The following is a 26,043-nucleotide window of genomic DNA, read 5'->3' on the forward strand; positions in this document are numbered from 1 at the left end:
CAGAGCAGCACAGAGACACATCATTATTAAAGGAAATTTAAATTTTAATTCATTTTATGGGAGCATTTTGAGTAACAGAAGAGCCATTCTCAGCTTTAAAGTCGTCTCTTTCAGGATCTTACTACTTCTCAGAAAAAAAACGACTTTCGAATATCAGACCTTTTTGTATATACCCAATTCCCTGAACAAGGTCTCTAAGGTAAGATTTTTTTTCTAGGTAAGCTGCCTAATATAAGCCTTAGAATCCTTCCTCTTACTATCTGAAAGAATGCGAAATAGCTGCTGCTAAGAAGTCATTTCATAAACTACCATTTAGTTTGAATTAAAAACATCAGGACTCTATCCTATAAACAGTCATACTGTATAAACACAGTGAGTAAGTACCATATGCTTACCAGCTCTAAGGCCACTGCAATTTACCACAGGGGGACAAAATGGCTATTTCCAACACAATTAAAGTCACACAAAGGTCTAAGATTAAACATAATGACAGAGACCCACTTACTGGGGGAGACACACTGCAAACTGGAAGGTGCTGCCCACTGAAAACCACTGAGCAGCCTGGGACCTGCTGCGTGCTGCAGGCTGGGATGTGCTGGCCTGTGCAAAGAGGTATCCCATGTGGAGCCACCGTAGTCACTGTGTACGAGACAGGAACTGTGCCCTGATGGATCTGCAGCAACAGGAGAAAAAGCGTTTTAACGACTCACTGTAAACTCTTAACAGTGTTGTACAGTATACAGCGCAATGTGAGGTGCCATTCTGAAACATAATAATAAAAAATGACCTCTCAAAATGGTTCTGTCCCTGACATATAAAACATCACCATGAAAGACCTCAGTCAGCCTGGAAACACTACCTGATCATGGATGGTGCCTGGAAGTTAGAGAAGGTGGGATGGAAAAACAGTTTAGCCTGATCATGATATGAACTTGCTGCATAAAGGAAGAACACAGTTTGAGTTTTTGAAATGCTGCAGCAGTAAAATCGTTCATCAACATGTAAGGCTGTGAGATGGCTTGAATGGAGTCAGCTTCGAATCTTGCACTTGGTCCCAAACACAAATGCTTCCCTACTGAGATATGCTCTGCACGCATAATCAAACACACCTGCACTGAAGGCAAACCAGCTTTTAAGCAGGGCTGTTGAAGTCACATTCCAAGCACACGCAGTTTGGGAAGTGGATGTCCAGATAACCAGTTCTAGTTCCCAGATCATGACTGTAGCAATTAACATACTTTTGCTGCTGATGATTTGATGATTTAACAAACAACAAAGGTTACCTCAACAGAATCAAGGAATCAGCTAGGTTGGAAAAGACTTTTAAGATCATCAAGCCCAACCATTAACCTAACACTGCCAAGTCCACCACTAAACCATGACACTAAGGGCCACATCTGCAGGTCTTAAATTCCTCCAGGGATGATGATTCCACCAATTCTGAGGCAGCTTGCTCCAATGGCTGACAGCCCTTCGGTGAGGAAAATGAAGAAATATCTTCCTGATACCCAGCCTAAACCTCCCGTGGCACAGCTTGAGGCTGTTTCTTCTTGTCCTATCCCTTGTTCCTTGGGAGAAGAGACCAGACACCTCCTGGCTCCATCTTCCTTTCAGGTAGTTGTAGAGAGCAATAAAGTCCTCCCTGGGCCTCCTCTTCTCTAGAGTAAACGCCCCCAATTCCCTCAGCTGTTCCTCTTCAGACTTGTGCTCCAGGCCCTCCACAAGCTCCGTTGCCCTTCCCTGTACCTGCTCCAGCACTTCCTGTAGTGAGGAGCACAAAACTTCTATTACAGGTTCTCCATTACAGAATTTTATGCCAACTGCTATTGCAGAGAAAAATTAATTATTTTCTGAACCAACCACGTATCTCATTTGTCATGGAATTTAAGGAGTTGATTAGGCTTGGACAGCTAATTTAGTTATGCAACAATATTATCATGAGCTTTGCTATTGTGTAGACAACCCATTACATGCATCAGAAATTTTACTTCTAAATACTGTATTTTAGCTATTTAAACACTACTAAACTAAGGAAAGGTATTTCATGTGAAATGGAATACATTCTTAACTATTATATCACACCTTTATTGCATTAACTTAGCTTCAGAACCCTCTGTTCTCTGGAACTCTCACCTGATCATGAATGTCAACCATCACCGCATTCTGCTGTGGTGGGTGAGCTGCTGGGTGCAACAGACGAGGAGATACATTCGGTGGGCGAAAGGCTCGAGGCTCTTCTATTGCCTGCTGCTGCCCATAAGAGAGATGGTGATAGTTTTCATCCTGGCTAATGGAATTATGTCTAGACAAACGATCCCTCCTTGTTCTCTGACGTCGAACTGGAGGACTGGAAATGCATTAAAAAATTAGAGATTATATAAATGACACAAATCCTTCTTAATAACTAAACCCACAAGAGAATGAAGACCTTTTTTTTTTTTTTTTACACTGAAGGATTTTACTGAACAGGTTTATTAGATTGGAATAAAATTTCTTAATGACAAAACTACTAAAAGCCTTAGAGATGACATTTTTTTCAGCATAGAAGTGCTTAGTGGAGGATGGCTTAATGCTGTAAATGATATCAGCAGGACAACTTTTATGTAAATAGTAACCTGTTAAAAAAAAATAAAAGGGCACTTGAATTGACAAAACGTGCTCAAAAGTCAAAACAACAAAATTTCAAGACATTTCTGTGAATTCATTCTAGGTGAAAAGCCTTCATTACATGATCACAGAATTCCACAGGGTCCTTGCTCCACCTAGGGCATGGAATGGTTGCTCATTTACTGATGATGACAAAGCAGCAGACTGAAGAAACAAATACATTTTCTAGCTCTCACTGGTCATTACACGATTGAGTGCCTCATATAGTTTTGTCCAGATGATCCCAAGAAATTGTGACTGTGGTAATCTTTCAGAGTGGAGAACAGTCATGTAGATGGATTTAGACCAGAGCATCCACTTCTGAGCAACTGATCTACAGGTATAGGATTTAATTATATATTCTATTATGATGTACGTAATTGTGTGTGTATTCTGAGCAGAGCTGCTGCTATCTTAAACTTAAGACTCCTGAGACCAGCAGCTCAGTTTCAACACTCAGAATAATGATGCACACAAAAGTACCAAACTCACTATGAGATGTTCTTATCAAGTCACGTCTCAGTTATTTGGAAAGGGGAAGAACTGAAAGCACAAAACCCACCCTCCATTACTTTCAATACGTGCCTTCCCATCTCCACAACACATACAATACAGGTCCCAGAGGCTACAGCCAATTAAAGAAAGCTACATAGGACAAATGGTTTTCCACTTTTGTAACAGGCTGAAGGAACCAAACTTCACTGAAGAAAGGAGGGAGGAAGAAGAAAGAAAGGAGGACAGGTATCTGGAGATGTGATCTTGTCTTCTTCAACAGTATGTGGAAGAGAAAACAACAGTTTTCACTCTCACTATTCCCATAACTATTATAAAAAACAAAATCAAACCGAACCCCTGAAACCTGTTGGTAAATCCCAGACATTATTAAGTCCAACTTTCATGCTGCGTGGAACAGATACCCTCTGTGGAAGGAGAGCATATTACTAGCTATTCAGATGCTACTCTGACTAGGTGATGTCTCAAGGCACTGTTCTGCTCTATTTGACAGGGATGTATGTTATGCCATTATTGCCTTTCTGAGAACTGACAAAAATGCTCATTCACAGCAGGTCTGACAGAAGGCATAACATCAGATTGACACAGGCCATTCTTAAAATAAACGAACAACAAATGTGTAGTCTTTCTATCTTCATGAATTACCATGAACATACAAGCTGTGCTTTCTTCTAAGCACCAAAAAGCCACATTTAACCTTACTAACATACGTGCTTTAATCTCAGTCTCCTTTCCCACACTTTTTCTTACACTCTCCATCTCTGTACTACTGACACACGTGCTATATTCTCATTAGATGAAACTGGTATATAAGATTTCTAACCACACAGCTATTAACGCAAAAAAGATGTTCTACTTTTTTGAGTATTAAGGTTGCTTTAAAGTTGCTATTTCCTGCTATGAAACAGAAATGCTTTGAATACTTTAGCATAAAATGTCTATGCAAGGACTTTTGTTTGGAAAAGCTGCAGGGGTAGAGGGAAGTTACAAAAAACAGACCCAATGCTTTGCAAGGAGTAGAAGTTCTCTAACTGCCCCCAGCACTTAGACCAGGCAGCTTTTCTCATAAAATTATTCCTACTGCTGTCTTTCCTCAAGTCTGGCTTTAGAATCATAGAATCATAGAATAGTTAGGGTTGGAAAGGACCTTAAGATCATCAAGTTCCAACCCCCCTGCCATGGGCAGAGACACCTCGCTCTAAACTGTTTTACTCAAGGCCTCGTCCAACCTGGCCTTGAACACTGTCAGGGATGGAGCATTCACAACCTCCCTGGGCAACCCATTCCAGTGCCTCACCACCCTAATACGAAAGAATTTCCTCCTTATATCCAATCTAAACTTCCCCTGTTTAAGTTTTAACCCATTACCCCTTGTCCTGTCACTACAGTCCCTAATGAAGAGTCCATCCCCAGCATCCCTATAGGCCCCCTTGAGATACTGGAAGGCTGCTATGAGGTCTCCACGCAGCCTTCTCTTCTCCAGGCTGAACAGCCCCAACTTTCTCAGACGATCTTCATATGGGAGGTGCTCCAGTCCCCTGATCATCCTTGTGGCCCTCCTCTGGACTTGGTCGAACAGTTGCACGTCCTTTTTATGTTGAGGACACCAGAACTGCACACAATACTCCAAGTGAGGTCTCATGGGAGCAGAATAAAGGGGCAGGATCACCTCCTTTGACCTGCTTGTCACGATCCTTTTGATGCAGCCCAGGATACGGTTGGCTCTCTGGGCTGCAAGCGCACACTGCCGGCTCATGTTCATTTTCTCATCGGCCAGCACCCCCAAGTCCTTCTCCGAAAGGGCTGCTCTGAATCTCTTCTCTGCCCAACCTGTAGCTGTGCCTGGGATTGCTCCGACCCAGGTGTAGGACCTTGCACTTGGCATGGTTAAACTTCATGAGATTGTCATCAGCCCACCTCACAAGCGTGTCAAGGTCCCTCTGGATGGCATTCCTTCACTCCAGCGTATCAACAGAACCACACAGCTTGGTGTAATCGGCAAACTTGCTGAGGGCGCACTCAATCCCACTGTCCATGTCAGCGACGAAGATGTTAAACAAGACCGGTCCCAACACTGATCCCTGAGGGACACCACTCGTAACTGGTCTCCAGCCGGACATCGAGCCATTGACCACAACTCTTTGTGTGCGGACATCCATCCAGTTCTTTATCCACTGAGTGGTCCATCCATCAAATTGATGTCTCTCCAATTTAGAGACAAGAATGTCATGTGGGACAGTGTTGAATGCTATACACAAGTCCAGGTAGATGACATCAACTGCTTTACCACTGTCCATCAGTTCTGTAGCCCCATCATAGAAGGCCACCAAATTGGTCAGGCAGGATTTCCCCTTGGTGAAGCTATGCTGGCTGTCACCAAGCACCTTGTTGTTTTTCATGTGCCTTAGCATGCCTTCCAGGAAAATCTGCTCCAAGGTTTTGCCAGGCACAGAGGTGAGACTGACTGGTCTGTAATTGCCTGGGTCATCCATTTTCCCCTTCTTGAAAATGGGGGTTATATTTCCCTTTTTCCAGTCGTTTGGAACTTCACCTGACTGCCATGATTTTTCAAATATGATGGCCAGCGGCTTAGCAACTTCATTTGCCAGCTCCTTCAGGACCCGCGGATGGATTTCATCAGGACCCATGGACTTGTGCACGTTCAGATTTTTAAGATGGTCTCGAACCAATTCCTTTCCTACAGTGGGCCCAAGGTCTTCATTCTCACAATCCCTGTGTCTGCCTTCCAAGACTTGGGTGGCGCAGTACTTTCCTATGAACCCACAATGATGAGGAAGCAGCGAGCAAAAGCTGGGATTACTTCTGGAGTGCGAGAAGGATCCTCTTGAAAAAAGCAAATGTATTTTTACTTTTGGGGTTTGTTTGGGTTTTTTGTTGTTGTTGTTTGTTTCTTTTTCCCTTGCAGAATTATAAAGAAACTATACTTTTAATTCAGAAAAATTCAGAGCATCCAGATACATAGCTCTACAAGCTTCCTGAATGATTGGAAACTACTCCAGTAGAACTGTCAAGACACGGGACTAAAAATATTACTTAACGTAAGTAAATTACTTGTGCTTGAAGTCCTTAATACCCACAAAAACCTTAGCCTCCAATTTTACATGCACAGTACAAACATGGTAAATGTTTGGTTAAAACAAAGAGACAGGATGGAAGTGGTGGAAAAGTGCAAGCATTCCTACCCTGAGGCAAGAAGAGCCATCTAAAGGTACCCAGAACTGCAGGGTTAGTGTTTGCACATCTTAGCATTTCCTGACAAGGGTCATTTCTTTGCAGCAACATAGTCTTAAAACTCCTTTAGTTCAGAATTACATTCAAGACAAGGAGGAAAGGAAGCACAGAAAAAGGTGAGGCACAGCAATGGCACAGATTTCCCCATTTCACAATGACTAATAAAGGTAAGTTGGAAGGGCCTCCTCTGTTTCATACAGGCATGAATTATGCTTTTACATTCATAATTTACCCATATCATAAGTAGTTCCACAAAAATAATATTACTTCTGAAAATTCATACCAGAAGCCGACTTTTCTAAACACAGTGTTTATTTGCTTAAAAAGAATCTGAAAAAAAAAAAAAAAAACCCACAACGAATTTGGGCACTTTTGTGCTAGCCACAGTACAAACCCCCTAACACAAAGAGATAATGTCTGAGTAGTAACACAGACAATGAAAAAAATCCACGATAAAAACCAGCACAGCCTGTGATGACCAACAGGAGTGAACTGGTAGGACAAGAATTAATGCTGGTGATGTTGGGTCAGAGTGATCTCCACACCACATAACACGGCAAAACTTTTCTTTACACGTGCCCTAGTCTGTTCCCTTGAGCTGAATGACCATGAACAACTGGAGTGCACTTTTCATCTTACCTTCATCTGAGAAACTCATAAGACCAGTCTGTGATGGAAGGAGAAAAAACAAAGCAGAGAAAAGGGGAAACTGGCTTCAAAAGCACACCTCATCTAAAGCATTAACAACAGATGCACTCACAAGGATCTCAAGGAATCATGATCTGTTTCATGACAATCATTATTAGTTCTTATATGGCCCCAGAGCATTCTAAGACTCAAAAAGACTCCTGGAAAACAAGAGTTACATATGTGTTGTTTTCCTTATCGATCTTCTTCCAGGAGAGGAGACTGGCTGTGGTACTATCCTGGAACTGACCTAGAGCCAACTCAGATGCGACAGTGCAAGCAAGCTAAAACATGCCCTGATAAAGCGCAGGGGACCATTCATCTTCTGTGCATCTCATTCTTATCCTCCATCCCACAGTACATCCAAACTGTCCAGATTCAGCTGTTTGGCATTTAGCTCGTTATGCACTATATTTACTCTGCAGGAGACATTAATGAATATTGCAAAGAAATTTATGTAGGCTGGATGGACATCAAAAAAGGTCAAATACAGCACGTATTTGTTCATCTCAGTTCAAACCATTTTAAGGTTAAAACTACTGTGGATTGAATTTAGTTTGCCAATGACACCAAGCTGTGTGGTTCGGTTGATACGCTGGAGGGAAGGAATGCCATCCAGAGGGACCTTGACACGCTTGGGTGGGCTGATGCCTATCTCATGAAGTTTAACCATGACAAGTGCAAGGTCCTACACCTGGGTCGGAGCAATCCCAGGCACAGCTACAGGTTGGGCAGAGAAGAGATTCAGAGCAGCCCTTTCGGAGAAGGACTTGGGGGTGCTGGCCGATGAGAAAATGAACATGAGCCGGCAGTCTGCGCTTGCAGCCCAGAAAGCCAACCGTATCCTGGGCTGCATCAAAAGGAGAGTGACCAGCAGGTCAAAGGAGGTGATCCTGCCCCTCTACTCTGCTCTCATGAGACCTCACACTTGGAGTATTGTGTGCAGTTCTGGTTTCCTCAACATAAAAAGGACATGGGACTGTTGGACCAAGTCCAGAGGAGGGCCACGAGGATGATCAGGGGATTGGAGCACCTTCCGTATGAAGACAGGCTGAGAAAGTTGGGGCTGTTCAGCCTGGAGAAGAGAAGGCTGCGTGGAGACCTCATAGCAGCCTTCCAGTATCTCAAGGGGGCCTATAGGGATGCTGGGGAGGGACTCTTCATTAGGGACTGTTGTGACAGGACAAGGGGTAATGGGTTAAAACTTAAAACAGGGGAAGTTTAGATTGGGTATAAGGAGGAAATTATTTCCTGTTAGGGTGGGGAGGCACTGGAATGGGTTGCCCAGGGAGGTTGTGAATGCTCCATCCCTGGCAGTGTTCAAGGCCAGGCTGGACAGAGCTTCAGGTGGCATGGTTTAGTGTGAGGTGTCCCTGCCCATGGCAGGGGGGTTGGAACTAGATGATCTTAAAGTCATTTCCAACCCTAACTATTGTATGATACTATTATATTCTATAATTCTATAAATGCCCCTGCAGAGCATCCCTATATTAAACTGCACAGAAGGCCTGATCTTCTGTCTTCACAATAACCCTGCCAGTTCACAATTTAACCTTTTTCTGATGTCTGACAAGCTGCTTCAAGAGCTGTGTATTTTGAATGACACTCACTGAAAGCTTTCAGACTCATGGACTTGAAGCAAAGATAAAAAAAACAGCAAGTTTTAAGGTCTCTTGCCTCAAAACCATCCCTGACTGATCATGATTGACAAATCTGATTTGGAAATCAGAAGAAAACCAGTTATATATTTCTTAGGTCTAGTATTCCATATTCATGAAGAAGCACAGACACTTTATAATTTTGTACAGACCAAGCCACAACATTTCTCAGAAGTAAAACAGAGCAATGGTGTGTTTTAACTTTGATTAGATGACCCAGTATTTTTGAGGCAGAATATGAGACAACGAAAACTTGTGTTTTGGGTTACTATTTTAACTAGAATAGTAAAGAAGTCTGTTGTTTTAAGCTTTCCTATACTATTAGCCATCCAGGCTCCAGTTCACCCTGGCCATCCACATCCACTGGAACTTCTTTGATAACCTCTGATTAGACGAGGCTATTGAGAGCCACAGGCTAAAACCAGCATGAAAATCTAACTCCCATTATATATATGTGAGTCACTCACCCCAGAAATAACACTGTGTTAACCTCCCCACCCAGCATCCCTCATTTTTGTTTAGATTGTTCGTATATATGGGAACAATTGTGAGTGTAGTGAAAATCACAGTACTGCATCAACAGCTCTGAATATCTTTAGAAGTACCCGATGAGAAGTTTTTTCTTGCACTTTTCTAAAGTGCAGAGTGAATCAGGCTCATGATTAAAAATGTTAATGACCACTCCCTTCCTGGAGTTGACTATTCACACCAATCACACTTCCAGTAACTTTTCAGCTACATCTAACAATTTACAGTTCAAAGGAAGTGTTAATGTGTTTATCAGCTGTGATTTAGTCAGTGCTGCCTGAAGTACACCTCCCTTGAGCTGAAATCAGGAAGAGTAGGAAATTGCTCCCCAGTCTACACAGCTTGCTTACCTCCTCCTGTTTCGTGCCGGTGTGTTGCATCGTTCCCCTGAGAAGTGGTGTTGGCTGGGCCGAGCCAAAGGCGGCTGCCTGTTTGGTGCCATCTCCCATGGTCGCATTGGTGGTGACGAAGCTGGTGATGCTGCTGAATAGTCAAAGACTGAATGGGAAAGGCGCTGGCGCTTTGGACTAGGACTGTCTTCGCTCTATGCCAGTTAAAAACAAACAAAACAAAACTAAACCCACCTCCGGATGAGTGAATTACAGTCCACATTTCAGTATTGCTTTGCAGCTAGCATCAGGAGTGACTTACTGAAGACTGCACTAAATCACCATAAAATTTAACACCCTCAAGAAGTTGCCTATTTATTATTTTTATAACACAAATTGGTGATGACTCCCTAACCCCTAAAAGGATTACTACTAAATCTATTTTAGCAGCATTACAAGATAAAAATTCTAACATCTATGCAAAACTACGTAAGAGAGGAGAGTAACATGAAGAAAATAAGGCATACCCTATTTTGCATCCTCTTCTACCATAGCATTTATAGGCTACAGAAGCATGAAAAAAATATACAGTCTTCAAAACAGTGCAATCTGTACATGTCAGTGAGCAGATATCATGCAGATCTTGCATTCTGTATTGCTTCCCTCTCCTTTCAGGTCTGTACTTAAAGAGAGTTCATACAGACATCTGTATTTATTTTACAGAGTTAAAATAGTACCGCAGCCTATTTTAACTCTGCTATCTCAGTACAGTGGTGTTTCATGCTTCTACTTACTCATTAAAAGTACTTACACATAACCGAAAAATAAAATAATGATCGATCTGTGGCTAAGTCTGTGTGCCTCACTAGAATTCTGCAGGCACTGGACAGTGCCTGAAATTTTCAGTGCTAGTAATACGAGTAATGGGCATCGGTCTCAGCTCTTTTCTCCTCCGTATCTTCACAACTGCCCTCACCACCGAAATTGCTCGCAGTTTCCATATCTGGGCTTTTGCTTATATGGACGACTTCCCCCTCTACCACCCAAGCTCTAAGTACCTTTCTACAGTTAGCCACGTCGTCTGCAATTTTCTTCAAGCAATAGGAGTCTGTATCAACTATGGTAAACATACTCCTTCTCCTGTTCATGAAATCAAGTATTTGGGTTATCTGATTAAAGACAGAACTGTAGGAATTCCAGAAGATCAGCGATGAAGACTCATAAAGTAATCAAGAAGATCCAATTAGGATCTCCTCCATGTCATATTCTCAGTTGGTTCTGAACACAACCACCTCTCCCCTTCACTACTGAATCATCAAATAGAACTGTCATTCTTCTCAAAAGATCCTACAGATGTCTCTGAATCCAGCAGCAAATGCAGTAAACGTCCCTGCCCTTCAACCCACTATTCTGTCAAAATTATCACACACCATGCTGTTAATAAGCATAAATGAAAATACAGAAAAATACGAGTTCTACCCAGGAGCTCAACAACTGAACACACAAGAACTAAAAACAACACCTGAACTTCCACAGTGGATCCATCCTCGAGTCCAAACATTACAAAATTCTCTGACAGAACACTCCATCAGCACGCCAGATCATGGTATTCTCCTGCTCTCCAACATGTCCACTCAACCCACCACTTCTATTTCAGCCCACCACAGCACTATTTCAATTAACCAAAATGACCCCAGACATCTGATGCACAGAAAACTGAACTTGCCTGCAATGGCTTTATGTTCCTAACCTGTCCCCTCAGAGCCCAGTAACACACAGGTTGCTAAAGGTCGTATTTCAGATTTACTTGTAGACCAGTCTATGGACATCTTCTGGTTTTTGGCTCTACATGGGCTGATCATCTTCTGAATACTCTCAGTTGCTTCTTGGTAAGTTACCACTGACATACATATAATTGTCAATTTTCTTTCCAAGGCAAGCATGATCTTCTTTACCACCTGAAAGTTTTGTCCAGGTGTTTTAATGGAAAAAGGTATTTTTCTTCTCTTTTGACTTGTGGACATTTTAACTAAATTCCAGTCCTTTTCAAATACTTTAACAGAAATCGTAGCTTTCCCTTACTATACCTTATCTCAAGCAATCACTAGTAAAGCTTCCTCCCGACTTCCTGTGCACCTCCTCACTGGCAAAGCACGAGTGACTGAAAAGTCCTTGATCAGGGTAAGTGTTATGTAGCAGGAACCAAAACATCGCTGTGTTACGAGCATTGTTCTCAGACTAAATCTGTAACACAGCATTGCACCAGCTACTAGGAAGGAGAAAAATAACTGTTAGATCTACCCTGCAGCCCACAAAGACCTTTATAATATAAGGAACAGAAAAGGGTAAAAAAGAAGAAGCAACCCCAACAAAAGCATAAAGTAAGCAGGGGTGTCATTTTTAATTCTACATCTATTAGATAGATGTAGAACTATCAACATATTTTTAAGGAAACAGGCTGACAGTGGATGCATCTGCTTGTGGCTCAATCTCTTTTGAACTCCTTGACTAACTGCACTTGAATTTTTTTAGAGGAAAATAGTTCAAGAGGAATGTGTGCACACGAAGGTTCCGCAAAGTACATATCCAACCGAAGCATGACTTTTCCCTCAGGTGTTCAGCATCACAAAACTGGAAGAGATCTCTGACAAGTGCCTTGCGAGCAAAACTACTGTGAAAGTATGTGTTTTGTGAGATTTCAGAGAATGTCACCAGCGGAAATCGTAAGGGAACTGTGCAACATTTGTTCTGCTATTCAGAGGTGCTTAACTCTGCTATTCAGAGCTGCTTATTTAATCTGTTTCACTGATGTGACAGAATGAGTTAGAGAGGAGGATGATTTGTGGCACAAGTTGGAGCTTTCAGGATGGGAGTTTTTATATCCTGATGATTTAAGTCCACTCAAAAAGAAACATAAGTCATAAACCCACAGCTAAATAAGGTACACTGGGGTCTTGGAAGTGCAAAAGGAAAAGTCAGAGGAAGGAAACACCAGGTTTAGTGAAGCTGGCTTTAAATAAAACACCAATATAACAAAAGGACCACTGCTGTCTTGTCACATTCCAGAGGTGTCCTCGACTGGGGATCTTCCACTGCTACTGCCCCAATTTAAACCTGACACCTTTCCCTCCCTGCCCTAATACACCCTGCCCTGCAGAAAACAGTTTACTTTGGAGAAGCAGTTCTTGAACAATCTTTCCCTTTTGTTCGTGGAGTGTACCACTTCAAAGACAGTGGAGATGCAAACTGCTAAGCAGTTAGCCTTTATCATCACTCCAAATCACTCACACAGCTCTTGCAAACCCCATAATAAGAGTAATTGCCCTCCGCAGTAAGCAACACTAGTTTTACTCAAAATTGTTTCCCATTAGAAAGCAAATAAAGATAAAATAATTTTTGAAAATGCATGTAAGTATAGATTTAAAATGTAATTGTCTTTTTTTTTTTTGTACTGAAAAAGAAGTAACCTGAAACTAAGCCAGATTTATCTGCAAACAATGTGAAAAAAATCCAACACAAGCCTAAACTCAAGTAAGATTTGGTGATTTATTTTAGTTCTTATTAAGAGATCAATTCACATGTGATGATTCTAGCAAGGTAATACTAGAATGTGGGAAAGCATAGGGAGCTAATGACAGATATACGCTGTAGAATTTAAGATTTGTTTTCATGTCATCTTCAACAAGCATGCTCAACAAACGTGGAGTATCTACTATTGCCAGTATCATTTTGCAATCTATGGTCATTAAGTTCAATAGTTTATTCTGGTCATTAAGTTCAATATTTTATTTGTGCAGTATGATACTTCCAGTAATGACAGCAGCTCCACAAATCTCCAAACCACTCTATTTGCATCTTGCTAATATTCAAAACATTCTCTGGGATTACTGCTGCTTATCACAGCTACTGTGCTATGTATTTTTCTCCTGCCCAGCAGACATCAAGAGTAGAATATCTGGCAGCTACCAAGATTATTGTATGGAGCTTTTAATAAACAAGGTAAAAGTACTGCCTTATTTTAGGTACTAATTCAACAAAAAGAGCATGATGAACAGAAACATGGATTACTTCATCTTTAAAGGCAACTATGTCAGAACAAAGGCATCAGACTACTGCTAGTAAAAGAAGCAACTTATGCCAAGATGCTAAACCCTACAATCTCATCCACAAATGTCATCCTGTCACAAGCATCCCCAGTATTCTGCCCTGTTTTCATCTGTGTGCTGTATAAACTCTCACAGTGTAATGGTAACAAAGGTGATTAAACAGTATGCCTGCTTGTAAAATACCCTTTAAAGGAAACATATTAATAAATAATTAGAAAATAGTTTGTTAAACCTCTGTATATGTTTCTTTCATTTGCGAAAGACTATATATTTTCACCAACACAACACCCTTTGAGGTGTTTCTTTTCCATTCTCCCTTTCCAATCAAATTATAAAGACTGCATACACAGACACACACACACAGACAATCAACCATCACAGAAGGGAATTATTACCAAAACAGTTGCTGACCAGATCTGAAAATCACTCTTCTCTCCAACCCTTTTTGCATGTTTTCACTTAATGGTCCTGGCAAGCACAAGAAGAAACTACTCCATACCCTGTTGTGGTTTAAGTCCAGCCAGTAACTTAGCACCACACAGCTGCTTCCTCAGCCCCTTCTACTCTCTCCCCAGGCTGGGATAAAGAGGAGAATCAGAAGAACATAAACCCCACAGGTTGAGATAAGAATAGTCCAATAACTAAACTACTAGTACTAATGAGGTAAATAACAAGGGGAGAGAATATAAAACTAAGAAGCAAAAGGAAAAAACAACAATCAACACAAGTGATGCACAACACAATTGCTTACCACCTGCCGACCAATACCCAACCCGACTCAAGCAGCGATCTGGGCCTTCCGGGTGACTCCCCCCAGCCCATACACTGGGCATGATGTGCTGTGGTATGGAATACCCCTTTGGCTAGTTTGGGTCAGGTGTCCTGCCTCTGCTCTCTCCTGGCTTTCTTGTGTCCCTCCTCACTCACAGAGCATGAGAGGCTGAAAAGTCCTTGCCCAGGGTAAGTGCTACTGAGCAAGAACTAAACCTTATCAGTGTGTTATCAGCATTGTTTCTCTGACTAAATCCATAACACAGCACTGCATCAGCTACTAGGGAGGAGAAAAATAACTATTACAGCTGAACCCAGGAGATACCCTCAATTTCAAATGTAGGGGACAAACTACATCCACCCACAGTCCACAAAGACCTTTGTAATGTAAGTAAACTAATACTCAGAATTTTAAAGCATAGGCTTTTCCTTAGATGTTTTTACACAGTAAGCACAGTCTGATGGATATACCTCACCTGCCAGGGTGACTGGAAATCTGCAGCTGCATGCTTCCTCTTACTGAATGCATGTAACTGCATGAAAGGGCAATTATTTTTCCTATGAAACATGGGATTAATAAACATTTTCAAATGTTACTATAGGTATATCTAATGGACTAGTAAACAGAGCATTTCGCACATTGCACCTGCAAACAATCTATGCAGTCCCAACAACAGCGACCTGATTTCCACTCCACTAAAGCTCTGATCATACCTACAATAGCAGCACATTCTTGGGTTGAACAGTTGCATCCAAATGCAGTGGCTTACTCACAGGCCAGGACTAAGCTCAGTTAAACTACATAATACAGCTCAGGTCTAGTAAGGTCTGGAAGAGCTGTGTCCCAGGACACTAGAAGCAAGACAAAAGTCAGTACGTGACTGGATGGAGTTATCAAGGCCCAGAGAGTCTTCTAAGTCTCATTCCATCTCACCCCAGAAACCAGCAGAGGCAGAAGTCTAACTTAGGTCTGACATTACAAGATGAGTTTACAGGCGAGTTCACTGCAGACCTGCATTTAACCGACCTGTTGTTCTTGGAAGTGCAGTGTAATTGAGATTTTTTGTGAGGAGGTGCCTCCACAACTCAGCATGTCCTGGCAACATGGCTCTTCCAGTGTCCCACCATTCACCTAACCTGTCATTAGTAGTATGAAGAAGTATGACAGATGTCATCTCTTCACCAGTCTGTCCCTCACAAAACCTCAAGAACCCATCAACTAGTTCCAACAGAAAACAGTCAATGTCTAAAAAAACCAAACCAACAACCTATTCTGACACCTGACAACAACCTATTCTGACAACTGGGAAAAAGTTCAGTGTTTGGTAAAGAAGGAAGAGAGAAGCAGCTATTCCCACTGAGGAAAACGTACACGAACCTCAACTGTTATATACTGTAATAAACATTCTCACTGAGCAGTCAGGATGTAAAAATGTACACACAAAAAAAATTTACATGCAATTATACATTAATGCAGGATGGGTATCACAGACAGAGCTCTGGTCTCTACTGTAATATATATATCAGAGAAATGGAAGCACAATCAAGCTGCAGAGAACACTGGAGCCTGGTTTCCAAACATGTTTTACTTCTACTGCAAGAATGGCAGCAGGGTATTTCCACAGTTACTGCACATTAATGCTCCTGTTAAAGTCCTCTACATAAAACTTAGGTGTGGTTGGACTTGATGATCTTAAAAGTCTCTTCGAAAGAGAGAAAATTTACAGTATTTGGTAAAAGGAACACAATTTGTAAAATACCCATGGCATAAAGAGGATGCAAGTCCATTTAATTTTTTGTGTTTCAGAGATACAATGGTATGTATCAATTAGACTGCTCCTGTACCTAACCACTGTAGCAACCCCACTTACCAGTAGCCTTTCTGAGCTGTCCCTTATTCACTAATGTTCAATGGGATTAATTCATCATTGACTGATGGCAAGCACAATAGACAATGTTGTTCTTCAGCAATCAGAACTGACAATGAATCCTCCAGACAACATGTTTTTGCAAAAGACCTTAGGCATGTGATTGCAAATCGCATACCAATAGCATACACCATCTTCCATCAAATGTACCTCTTAATTTTATTTATGATCAGAACACACTAATAACCTGAATACTGAATTTGCTGTTTATTTGGCATCAGGCTGACAAGCCATTCCCAAGGTTTTCTCTGTGTTAGTTCCTTCTGACATGCAATTCCCATTTAATCCAGTGTTTAGGATACGGAAGAAACAAACATTTACTAAACCTATCCTGTTCAAGTTTCCCACAGTGTTTTCAACAATCTTAAGAATTTGATTGTTAGGCAACAATTTCTTGTAAAAAATGCTGGAATACTTATCTGCTGCATGTGAATTTAAAACACAGAAAACCATTAAAAAGGTGTAAAAATCTCAGCATCCTATGTGGCACACTCATCAGCAAGAAGAAAACAAGCAAACTGTGTTTAGTAGTACTACACCTTCCTCATTTTCAAGTTCCACTGCTCATACAAAAAGGTCAGGGCAAGCCACAATGCATATATAATATCTGAAACATCTAATTTCCTAAAACTGAAGTGAGTTTAAGACTCAAGGAAACACCCTGCCATCTCAAAGTTATTCAAATAGAACCTGAGCACTACTTGCTACTGCTTACAGCATTTGCAGCATGCAAACAAGAACCCGTTGAAATGTGAAAAGAATTTAAAATAGTTTTTCATAAAAATGAATTAAAGCCATTTCAATGCTGCTAAATTATATATATATAAAAAAGACAGTAAATACTTATTTTTGTATCACATCAAGGTGATTTTTTCCAGATACGGATCATTACCTCTCAAACACCAAACAAACTTCAATAAGGGAAAAACCCCTCAGCTATACCACCCTCTCTACTAAAGAGCAAAGCTGTTGTAAAACTATTAGTTTTATTTTAAAATCCCACTTTATGGACTCAGTTTTGAAGTGAACTTTGTCTGTGGTGTGGGTGATAGTAAATGAAAAGAGCATTCCTGCAGCTGTTTCCTGCAGTTAACATGCTCTGTGGTAGTAAGCAAAACCCGTCACATATGTTTAGTGTATTTTTAAGCCTTCTTACTTAAACCAAGAAAGGTTAAAAGTTATGCAACAAATAGTACTAGTATCCAATCAAATTTATTTTTCTATTCTCAGTTTATCATTTCCTACCACTTCAAGCTGTCTACCAAGATCTGAGTTAAAGTGTCCATGTTTTGACACCAATACCCCTAACACAATACAGAAAATACCATTTCAGGTGATGGTGCCAACAGTCCTGAATTCCTGTTTTGGTATGTAAATAGAACAGAAGGTTAAGTTTTAAATTAAAATCATGCTTTTCTGTTTATAGAAAACAGGCTAATTTCCCCATATACAAGGCTGAAACACATTAAATTCAGCACATGTACCATTCAAATATGTTCATCACTATGAAGAAATTACTTCAAATGTTATAAAATATAGTGAAATACTGATAAAATGATGCCGGGGCAAGAGGAAATAGGTGACATCAAGACAAGGTGTTCAGATAAATCCAGACTTCAAAGAAATCAAGTTTTCAATTTTGTTCTTTCAGCTGATGGGGCGAAGAATCTCAAGAGAAGTCCAGCCCAACGATGTCTTCATGCCAACATATAGTTTCCATGTACAGTGTGTATCCACTATTGATTTTTTCATTGAGGCACGTGAAACTAAAATAACGGCATATCAACCCAGACAGGGTAATTAAGACAGTTATAAAACAAATCACACTCCACTTAAAAGAATTTGTTCCCCATATTAGACTATGTATGTGTGCATATAAGCATGCACACAGGCTTGGGGAAGAGGGGCTGCAGGGCGGCTCAGTGGAAAGAGACCTGGGGGATGCTGACTGATGGAGCTAAACATGAGCCAGCTTGTGCCGAGGCACCCAAGGCAGCCAACAGCATCCTGGCCTGTATCAGCAATTGTGTGGCCAGCAGGAAGCAGGGCAGTGATGATCCCCCTGTGAGGGTGAGGCTGCACCTCAAATCCTGTATTCAGGATCCAAGACATCAAAGTGCTGGAGCAGGTCCAGAGAAGGGCAATGGAGCTGGTGAAGGGCCTGGAGCACAAGTCTGATAAAGAATGGCTGAGGGAACTGGGGGCATTTACTCTAAAGAGGAGGCCCAGGGGGGACCTTACAGCTCTCTACAACTATCTGAAAGGAAGAAGGAACCAGGAGGTGGCTGGCCTCTTCTTCCAAGGAACAAACAATAGGACAAGAGGAAACGGCTTCAAGCTGTGCCAGGGGAGGAGGTTTATGCTAGATATTAGGGGCAATTTCTTCCCAAGAGGGGTGGTCAGGCACTGGAACAGGCTGCCCACAACAGTGGTGGAATCACCGTCCCTGGAAGTGTTCACAAACTGTCCAGATGAGGCCCTTAGTGACATGGTTTAGTGGTGGCCTTGGCAGTGCTGGGGTAATGGCTGGACTTCATGATTTTAATGGTCTTTTCCTACCTAAATGATTCTGTGATTCTTTTTTAAGCTCATTACATTTAGACTAAAGTACAAAGATCAGTGTCTATAGACCTATTGTATTGTCTACTCTTTTATATGGGTCTGAATCATGGGTCATCTACCGTCATCACCTGCGACTCCTCGAACGCTTTCATCAGCGCTGACTCCGTACAATTCTAAACATCCATTGGACTGACTATGTGTCTAATGTCACTGTCCTCAAACAGGCAGGGTGACCAGCATCGAGGCCATATTGCTGAAATTGCAGCTGCGCTGGGCAGGGCACATCTCTAGGATGAAGGATCACCGCCTCCCCAAGATCGTGATTTGTGGTGAACTTGCCACCGGTAGACGCAAGAGAGGTGCCCCAAAGAAGAGATATAAGGACTCCCTGAAACAATACCTTAGCCTTGGCTATATTGACTACCGTCAGTGGTCCACCTTGGCCTCCAATCGGGAGACTTGGAGGCACACCATACATAATGCTGCTGACTCCTTTGAGAGCTCACTCCTTTGAGAACTAGTCTCGAGGAGAAAAGACAATGCAGAAAGAATCGCGCCCCACCTGTACCACCCAAGAAGACCTTCTGTTGTGATTTTCGTAGCGGATTTGCCTATCCCACAGTGGCCTTCTTAGTCATCAGTGCACTTGTAGTAAGCGTGGGTAAAGCCCTTCCCAAATCTTTGCTCGCGAAGTCAAGCCATGATGATCATGATGATGATGACATATTACAGAGTAATTGTTTTACATCTACATGGGCCATTTCATTTTTAGCAACAGTTCATATAAGTTTAGGAGAAATCCATCTCCTGAAGCTCTTACAAAAACTGCGAGACAGAGCATCTGTTCTCAGAAGCACCCTAAGTAAGATATGCCATGCTCTCATCGTAGTTCACACAATGATTTAACTCTTACTGCAGTGTGAAATAACAGTCTGGCCACTTCTGTCAGGAGCCAACAGACCTGGTGGGAGGGCAGAGCACAAGGCAAAGGTAAGAGGCCCTGCAGAGAGAATAGGGTTGAGTTAATACAATTGCTGAATTTGCTAAGGACAGAGGTGTTCACAGATTTTGGAGACAAGAACAAAATTGCAAGACTGATGAAAGGGCTTCCTAAAAAGAAAGCAAGTAAAAGTAGCACCACTCACATGAAGCATCACACTTCTGAGGTTGTGGAAATCACAGAAAGCAATGTTATTGCAAATGAACCAGGAAGTAAGGAGATCTAGGACTGCAAACTCGAAATGTGCTTACCAAGGACCAGAAACTGTGGACATTGAAGAGATAAATATTCTATTTTCCTTATAAAGTAATAGTAAAGGTCATTTTATGACTGGACTGCCTACAGATGACACTAGGTGAGGCAGATTTATGGTGTGCAACTATTTTTCTACCAGATGAGGCACAGTTCCACTGCAAGCAAACTGACTGGTCAGCAACTGGCAAAATACTCAAGGTGCAAAAGGGTTTCCTTTCCTTCTTTTCCCTTTCCAAGGTTTTTATAGAGCTGCTGCTTTTAGCATTTTACTGCTGCTAACACCAAAAAAGCTCTGACTTTTGCTATTTTAACAAACAGAAATCAGTAGACAGCACCAAAAAGCAAAGGAAGTTTCCTTGACCTTTCAAGAGCTGAGTAAAAGAGGAACCTGTACACTCAATTGTGGCTAAAGAGTAAAACCCATGAAAACCACCCTGTAAAATCAGAGACCTAGATAAGCCTTGCCCACACGAGAATTTAAATAAGCTGTATTAGATTATTTGATATAGCTGCTTACGTAGAAAAGAAACCATGAGCTGTACCTCCACGTGAAATGGTTAAGTCAAACGTGTACCTTTCCAGAAGTTTCAATAATCCATCCTCCACGTTTAAAATCTCTCTGACTAAAAACAGGAAAAAGGAAATTCCACATCATACCTGCCGCCTTATTTCCACCTTTCAAATCCCTTAGGGGCATGGGGTAGTGAAGTTACACACAAGGATGAAGAAAACCTTTAGAAGCCTAAGAACTGCTCTGTACAAGCTCTCATTAGATTCACCAGCAACTTAAACCATGTACGCTTCCACAGACAAACAAGTATGACAGCTTTAAAATTCAACATGAGTATTTAAGTTTGAATTCAACACAAGCCCTGAAAAAATAACTTGTCTTCCTTAAATGGACCATTTTTTATACTCTAATAAGAATTTGCACAGAAACCATGCAATTTTTTCCAGACATTCTTACTAAAGAGTTGAAAAATAATTTGACTTAATCAAAAACAACTTCAAATCATAAATCCTCTTAATAAACCACACTGAAAAAAAATACATTTTTGAACACTTCCCATATGAAAGCAGGCTGAGAAAGTTGGGGCTGTTCATCCTGCAGAAGAGAAGGCTGCGTGGAGACCTCATAACAGCCTTTCAGTATCTGAAGGGGGCCTATAAGGATGCTGAAGAAGGGACTCTTCATCAGGGACTGACGAAGAGTGACAGGACAAGGGATAATGGATTAAAACTTCAACAGGGGAAATTCAGGTTATATGTAAGGAAGAAGTTCTTTACTGTGAGAGTGGTGAGGCACTGGCATAGGCTGCCCAGAGAAGCTGTGGCTGCCTCATCCCTGTTAGTTTTCAAGGCCAGGTTGTACAGGACTTGGAGCAATCTGGTCTAGCAGAAGGTGTCCCTGCCCATGGCAGGGGATTGGAACTGGATAAGCTTAAGGTTTTTTCCAACCCAAACCAGTCTGTGATTCTGTGATTCTATATTTAGTTAAGTTGATGAACATCACAAATTACAAGAGCACTGATGTCACTGCCACTCATATCAGCTTCCATGCCAAAACTGTGTTTTCAACTTGCAACTTTAATTTAGCATTTATCATATTTTTACTTGTGAATGAGATACAAATCAAATAAAATTTTTACCTGCTCTGTAATTCAGAGATGACAAAGTAAGTTCCACACAGGAGGATTTTGAGACCCCCAGTTTATAAGCCCTTTTTATTTATATACCACTTCTTGCAATTGTGACTCAACATGGACTATCCGCTTCTAGCAATTCCCTGGAAACCTTCTTCACATTGCTATTCTATGCATGCATAAGGGTTTTTTTCCCTAGAGATTTGGTGGTTAAGGAAGATCAGTAACATTATCAACCCTCACCAGCCATTAAATCTGTTATGACATGTATTTGCTCTCCTGTCTCATACCCAATTTTTAACAACCGCACTCTCCTTTCTCTTACAGATCAGTACCCAGAAATAGGAACAGCTATGCAAGAATAAGAATGAACTCATATATAGTGAAAGATACTAACAGAACACCCTGAACACGTTGGCTAAAATCAATGTTTCACAGAATAGCATTAACAGACTGATTTAGGTTGGAAGTGGCAGTAAAACTCATTCAGTTCTAACTACCTGCCATAGGCAGGGACACCTTCCACTAGACGAGGTTGCTCCAAGCCCTGTCCAACCTGGCCTTGAACACTGCCAGGGATGGGGCAGCCACAGCTTCTCTGGGCAACCTGTGCCAGGGCCTCACCACCCTCACAGGGAGGAACTTCCTTAAGTCCAACCTGCTTCAGTTTGAATCCATCACCCCTTGTACTGTCACAACAGTCTGCAGTTGGCTCCAAGTCTACCTCTGCCCGCAACCCATTAACCGATTTTAACAGGACCAAACGCTCACGTCCTCAAATCGAGGCCTCGCCCACCCCTGGCCGCCCCCGGGCGCACGGTCCTCTCGCCCCTCAGCTTCACCAATGGCGGCCCGGCAGAGCCAGTTACGGCGGGAAGCCCGGCGGGAAGGTCCCGCCGCCCAGCTACCCCCGCCGGTACCTGCGGACTCGGAGTCCGGGCTGGAGGACCACGCTCCCTCCGCCACCGCCAACTTCTCAGCTGGCCCCCAGTTCCCGCTACGGCCCCGCTGAGCGGGCCGGGCCCCGCCCCCGCCTCGGGCCTGCCCCGCCCCCGATCGCTGCCGGAAGGGCCGTCGTGGCTGCCAATCGCATTGCGCACTACCCGCGCGCCGCCACCGCCCGCCATATCCCGTATGACCGGGGGGGCGGTGGCTGCCCCGCACGCATCGAACGTACCGGGGGCGTGGTGACACCACCCCCCGGCTGGCCCAGCCCCACCCTCCGCGCGTCGCGTCCTTTGTTCGCAACGGAAGAGGGGGAAGGAGCTACAGCCCTCCTACGCCATTGCGGCACACGGAAGTGGAGCGGGCTGCCAACAAGCGAACGGGCGGGCGCCCCGGAAACGTTAGGTTTCCAGAAACCGCACGCCCCCGCGTCGCCTGCCACTGCGCAGGCGCGGGTTCCGCCCACTTTTGGTTTCGGTTTGCTGTGGCTGCTGTTGAGCGCGTTCTGCCACCGGCACGGAGCGGAGCGAATGGCAGCAGATCGTGGGGATGCAGCACACACCGAGCGAGAGGGAGCGAGCCAGCGAGGGAACACGGTCCACGGGGTAGTCGTGGTTCGGTAGCACGCGCTGCCGCCACAGGCAAGGGGTACTGGGGTGGGGATAGGAGTGGGCCCGAAGCGTCCCAACAGCGGCCGCGTCTCGGCTCCGGGCGTTCCTGACGCGCACAAACGGCGACAGTGAGAAAAAAAATGATCAATAGAACCCACAGGAGCAACGTCCACCGGCGAAATGTGATGAGCCCGTTGCGAGTGCCTCCGGGAGGCTGGTGGTGGTGCGAACACGGGAGGTACCGCGGAACCGGTTCGCTCGAGCTACTCCTTAAAGAAGACAAAATTACAGAATCAACTGGGTTCATCAAATCCAGCCTTTTCCCAGCACTGCCAAGGCCACCGCTAATATGTCACTAAGGACCTCGTCTACACGGTGTGTGAACACTTCCAGGAACGGTGATTACACCGCTGCCCTGGGGAGCCTGCTCCAATGCCTGACCACCCTTTTGGGGAAGAAATTGTTCCTAATATCCAGTCTAAACCTCCCCTGGTGCAGCTTGAGGCCATTTCCTCCTGTTCTGTCACTTTTTCCTTGGGAGAAGAGACCAGCCACCTCCTGGTTCCATCCTCCTTTCAGGCAGTTGTAGAGAGCGATAAAGTGCCCCTTGAGCCTTCTCTTCTCCAGACTAAACCCCCCCAGTTCCCTCAGCCATTCCTCATCACACTTGTGCTCCAGGCCCTTCACCAGCTCCGTTGCCCTTCTCTGGACCTGCTCCAGCACCTCAATGTCTCTCTTGTAGTGAGGGGATCAGAAGTCAAGGTGCACAGGAGTCAAGGTGCACCCTCGCCAGGGCCGTGTAATGCATTGGAGATATCACCACCCCAACTGTTTTCATGTTTTGAACCCATCTCCACTCCCTGTACTTCAGTCTAATTAATGTTTCCCCAAATCTGATCCAGGAAACCAAAATAAACCATGTGCTGTTGATCGGTGGTTGGCCAGGCTGGACAGGGCTTGGCGCAACCTGGTCTAGTGGAAGGTGTCCCTGCCCATGGCAGGGGTTTGGAACTGGATGACCTTTAAGGTCCATTGCAACCCAAACCATGATTCCATGATAGAAAGAATTCATGCTCCAAAAGAGACAATTCACCAGGCATGGAAGTAGTGTAAAATCACTGAATTATATCCCTGTATCTGCCACCTGTGAAATGAAAATGAAAAAAAGAATATATAAAGCTGCTCTGAAAGAATGGGCAGAATTAACTGAAACTAAGGGGTGGGAAGATGAGGTACACCAAGAGGAATTAGTACTGTCCTAACTGGACAGGAAGATTTTTTTTTCAGTTTTGAAATTGGAGGGGGCAAAAAAAACTAGTACTGCCATTTTTCAATGTGGTGTACATCACACAGGGTTCATTTAGTCTTCACATACAAGTAAGTATGAAGGACCTTAATATACCTGAATTCCTGAATCATTTTGAGTTCAGCTGTGGATGAGTCTGCTACACTTATCCCACCTGACCCTACACCATCTGAAGAGAAAAACAATGTGGATTTTTTTTCTTTTTAGGATTAAACTTGTAAAATACTTCTCCTCTTGTGGAAAAAAAGCCCCCAAAACAAAACCAAACAACCCAAACCAAACAGAAAACTAACCATCTCTTTAAAAGGTTGGCATCCCTCTGCATTATAGACTGAAGACTGGATGTCCATCAAGACAGGGAAAAGAACATAAGCTTAAAAACAAGATGTTACTGAAGAGATGGAAGATGACTGAGAAACTTAAAGGTTAGATATAGTGAATCAAAACATGTAGTTCTGTATTTGGGTCGTAAGTAGCAAGCAAAATGAAATTCCCTACATATTATAAAAAAGTGAATCTAATAGGAGTAATACTAGAAAAGTAAAATGAATGAAATAAAAAAGGAGTAAAGCAAGCTAAATATTTGGAAATAATAGTAATAATTGAAACAAAAAGAAAAAAAAATCCAGTGGATTGCTTCCATGATGCTTTTATTTTTTCATTATTGCTGGGCTGTCAATTTGGGTTTTAACTGCATGAGAAATAAGGAATAGATAATTTGATAAGACCTCTGAGATGTCCCAAGACTAGTTATGAGTTGCATCTTTGGAGTTTCTTTTCAAATTGAGCTAGCACCCTTTAATGGAAGTACAATACTGGTGAAACGATCACCCAAAGGACAAAAAGTATTTTTAAAGCTACATAAACTGAGTAAGATTGAAAGGCTCTGCAGCATAATATATGTGTACCTATCTCTCTATTTAACATTAGTAGGAAAATATTGCTCAGGCTTTAAAGGAGAATAATATTCCAAGGAGTGCTATTTCCTTGTTACAAATACCTTTCTTCTAAATGCTGTACTCCATAAAGAAATTTATTCAGTTCTGTTATTTAATATTTAAAAATGACAACTCCAACTTTAATTATTTAATTATTTTAAAAATAATAGGTATTAAACATATACATGTTTATACTTTAAAGAAAAATAATAAAAAAAAGTAAATGCGAAAAAAACGGTCCTCGGAGTAATGCACTGAGGCTTAAAGGTTGCCACCTCCAAAGCAACAGTTATTTAAAGATGTATGTCAGTCACAGTCACTTTGCAACACAAAGTAAAATGGGAAATGTACTCTGCATCTGAGCT

General features: G+C 42.5%; 1 protein-coding gene across 4 annotated transcripts in view; it reads right to left on the bottom strand.

Annotated features, from left to right (window-relative positions):
• The window catches only part of RNF38 (ring finger protein 38), an 82,453-nt gene that overhangs the window by 20,231 nt on the left and 36,179 nt on the right, over positions 1-26,043 (bottom strand). The window contains exons 1-4 of one of the 4 annotated variants that reach the window (XM_061364067.1): positions 22,799-22,812; positions 9,635-9,828; positions 2,134-2,347; positions 506-673 (exon numbers count right to left, since the gene is read on the bottom strand). In XM_061364067.1, coding sequence (XP_061220051.1) covers positions 506-673; positions 2,134-2,347; positions 9,635-9,741 — 489 coding nt within the window. In that variant the 5' untranslated portion in view covers positions 9,742-9,828; positions 22,799-22,812. The other 3 variants (XM_061364066.1, XM_061364065.1, XM_061364064.1) reach the window with 3 other exon arrangements.

This window comes from Neopsephotus bourkii, unplaced genomic scaffold (genome assembly GCF_033783945.1).
Source record: "Neopsephotus bourkii isolate Nb327-2 ecotype Australia unplaced genomic scaffold, CSIRO-AGI_Nbou_v1 NB_1184, whole genome shotgun sequence".
NCBI classification, from domain to species: domain Eukaryota; kingdom Metazoa; phylum Chordata; class Aves; order Psittaciformes; family Psittacidae; genus Neopsephotus; species Neopsephotus bourkii.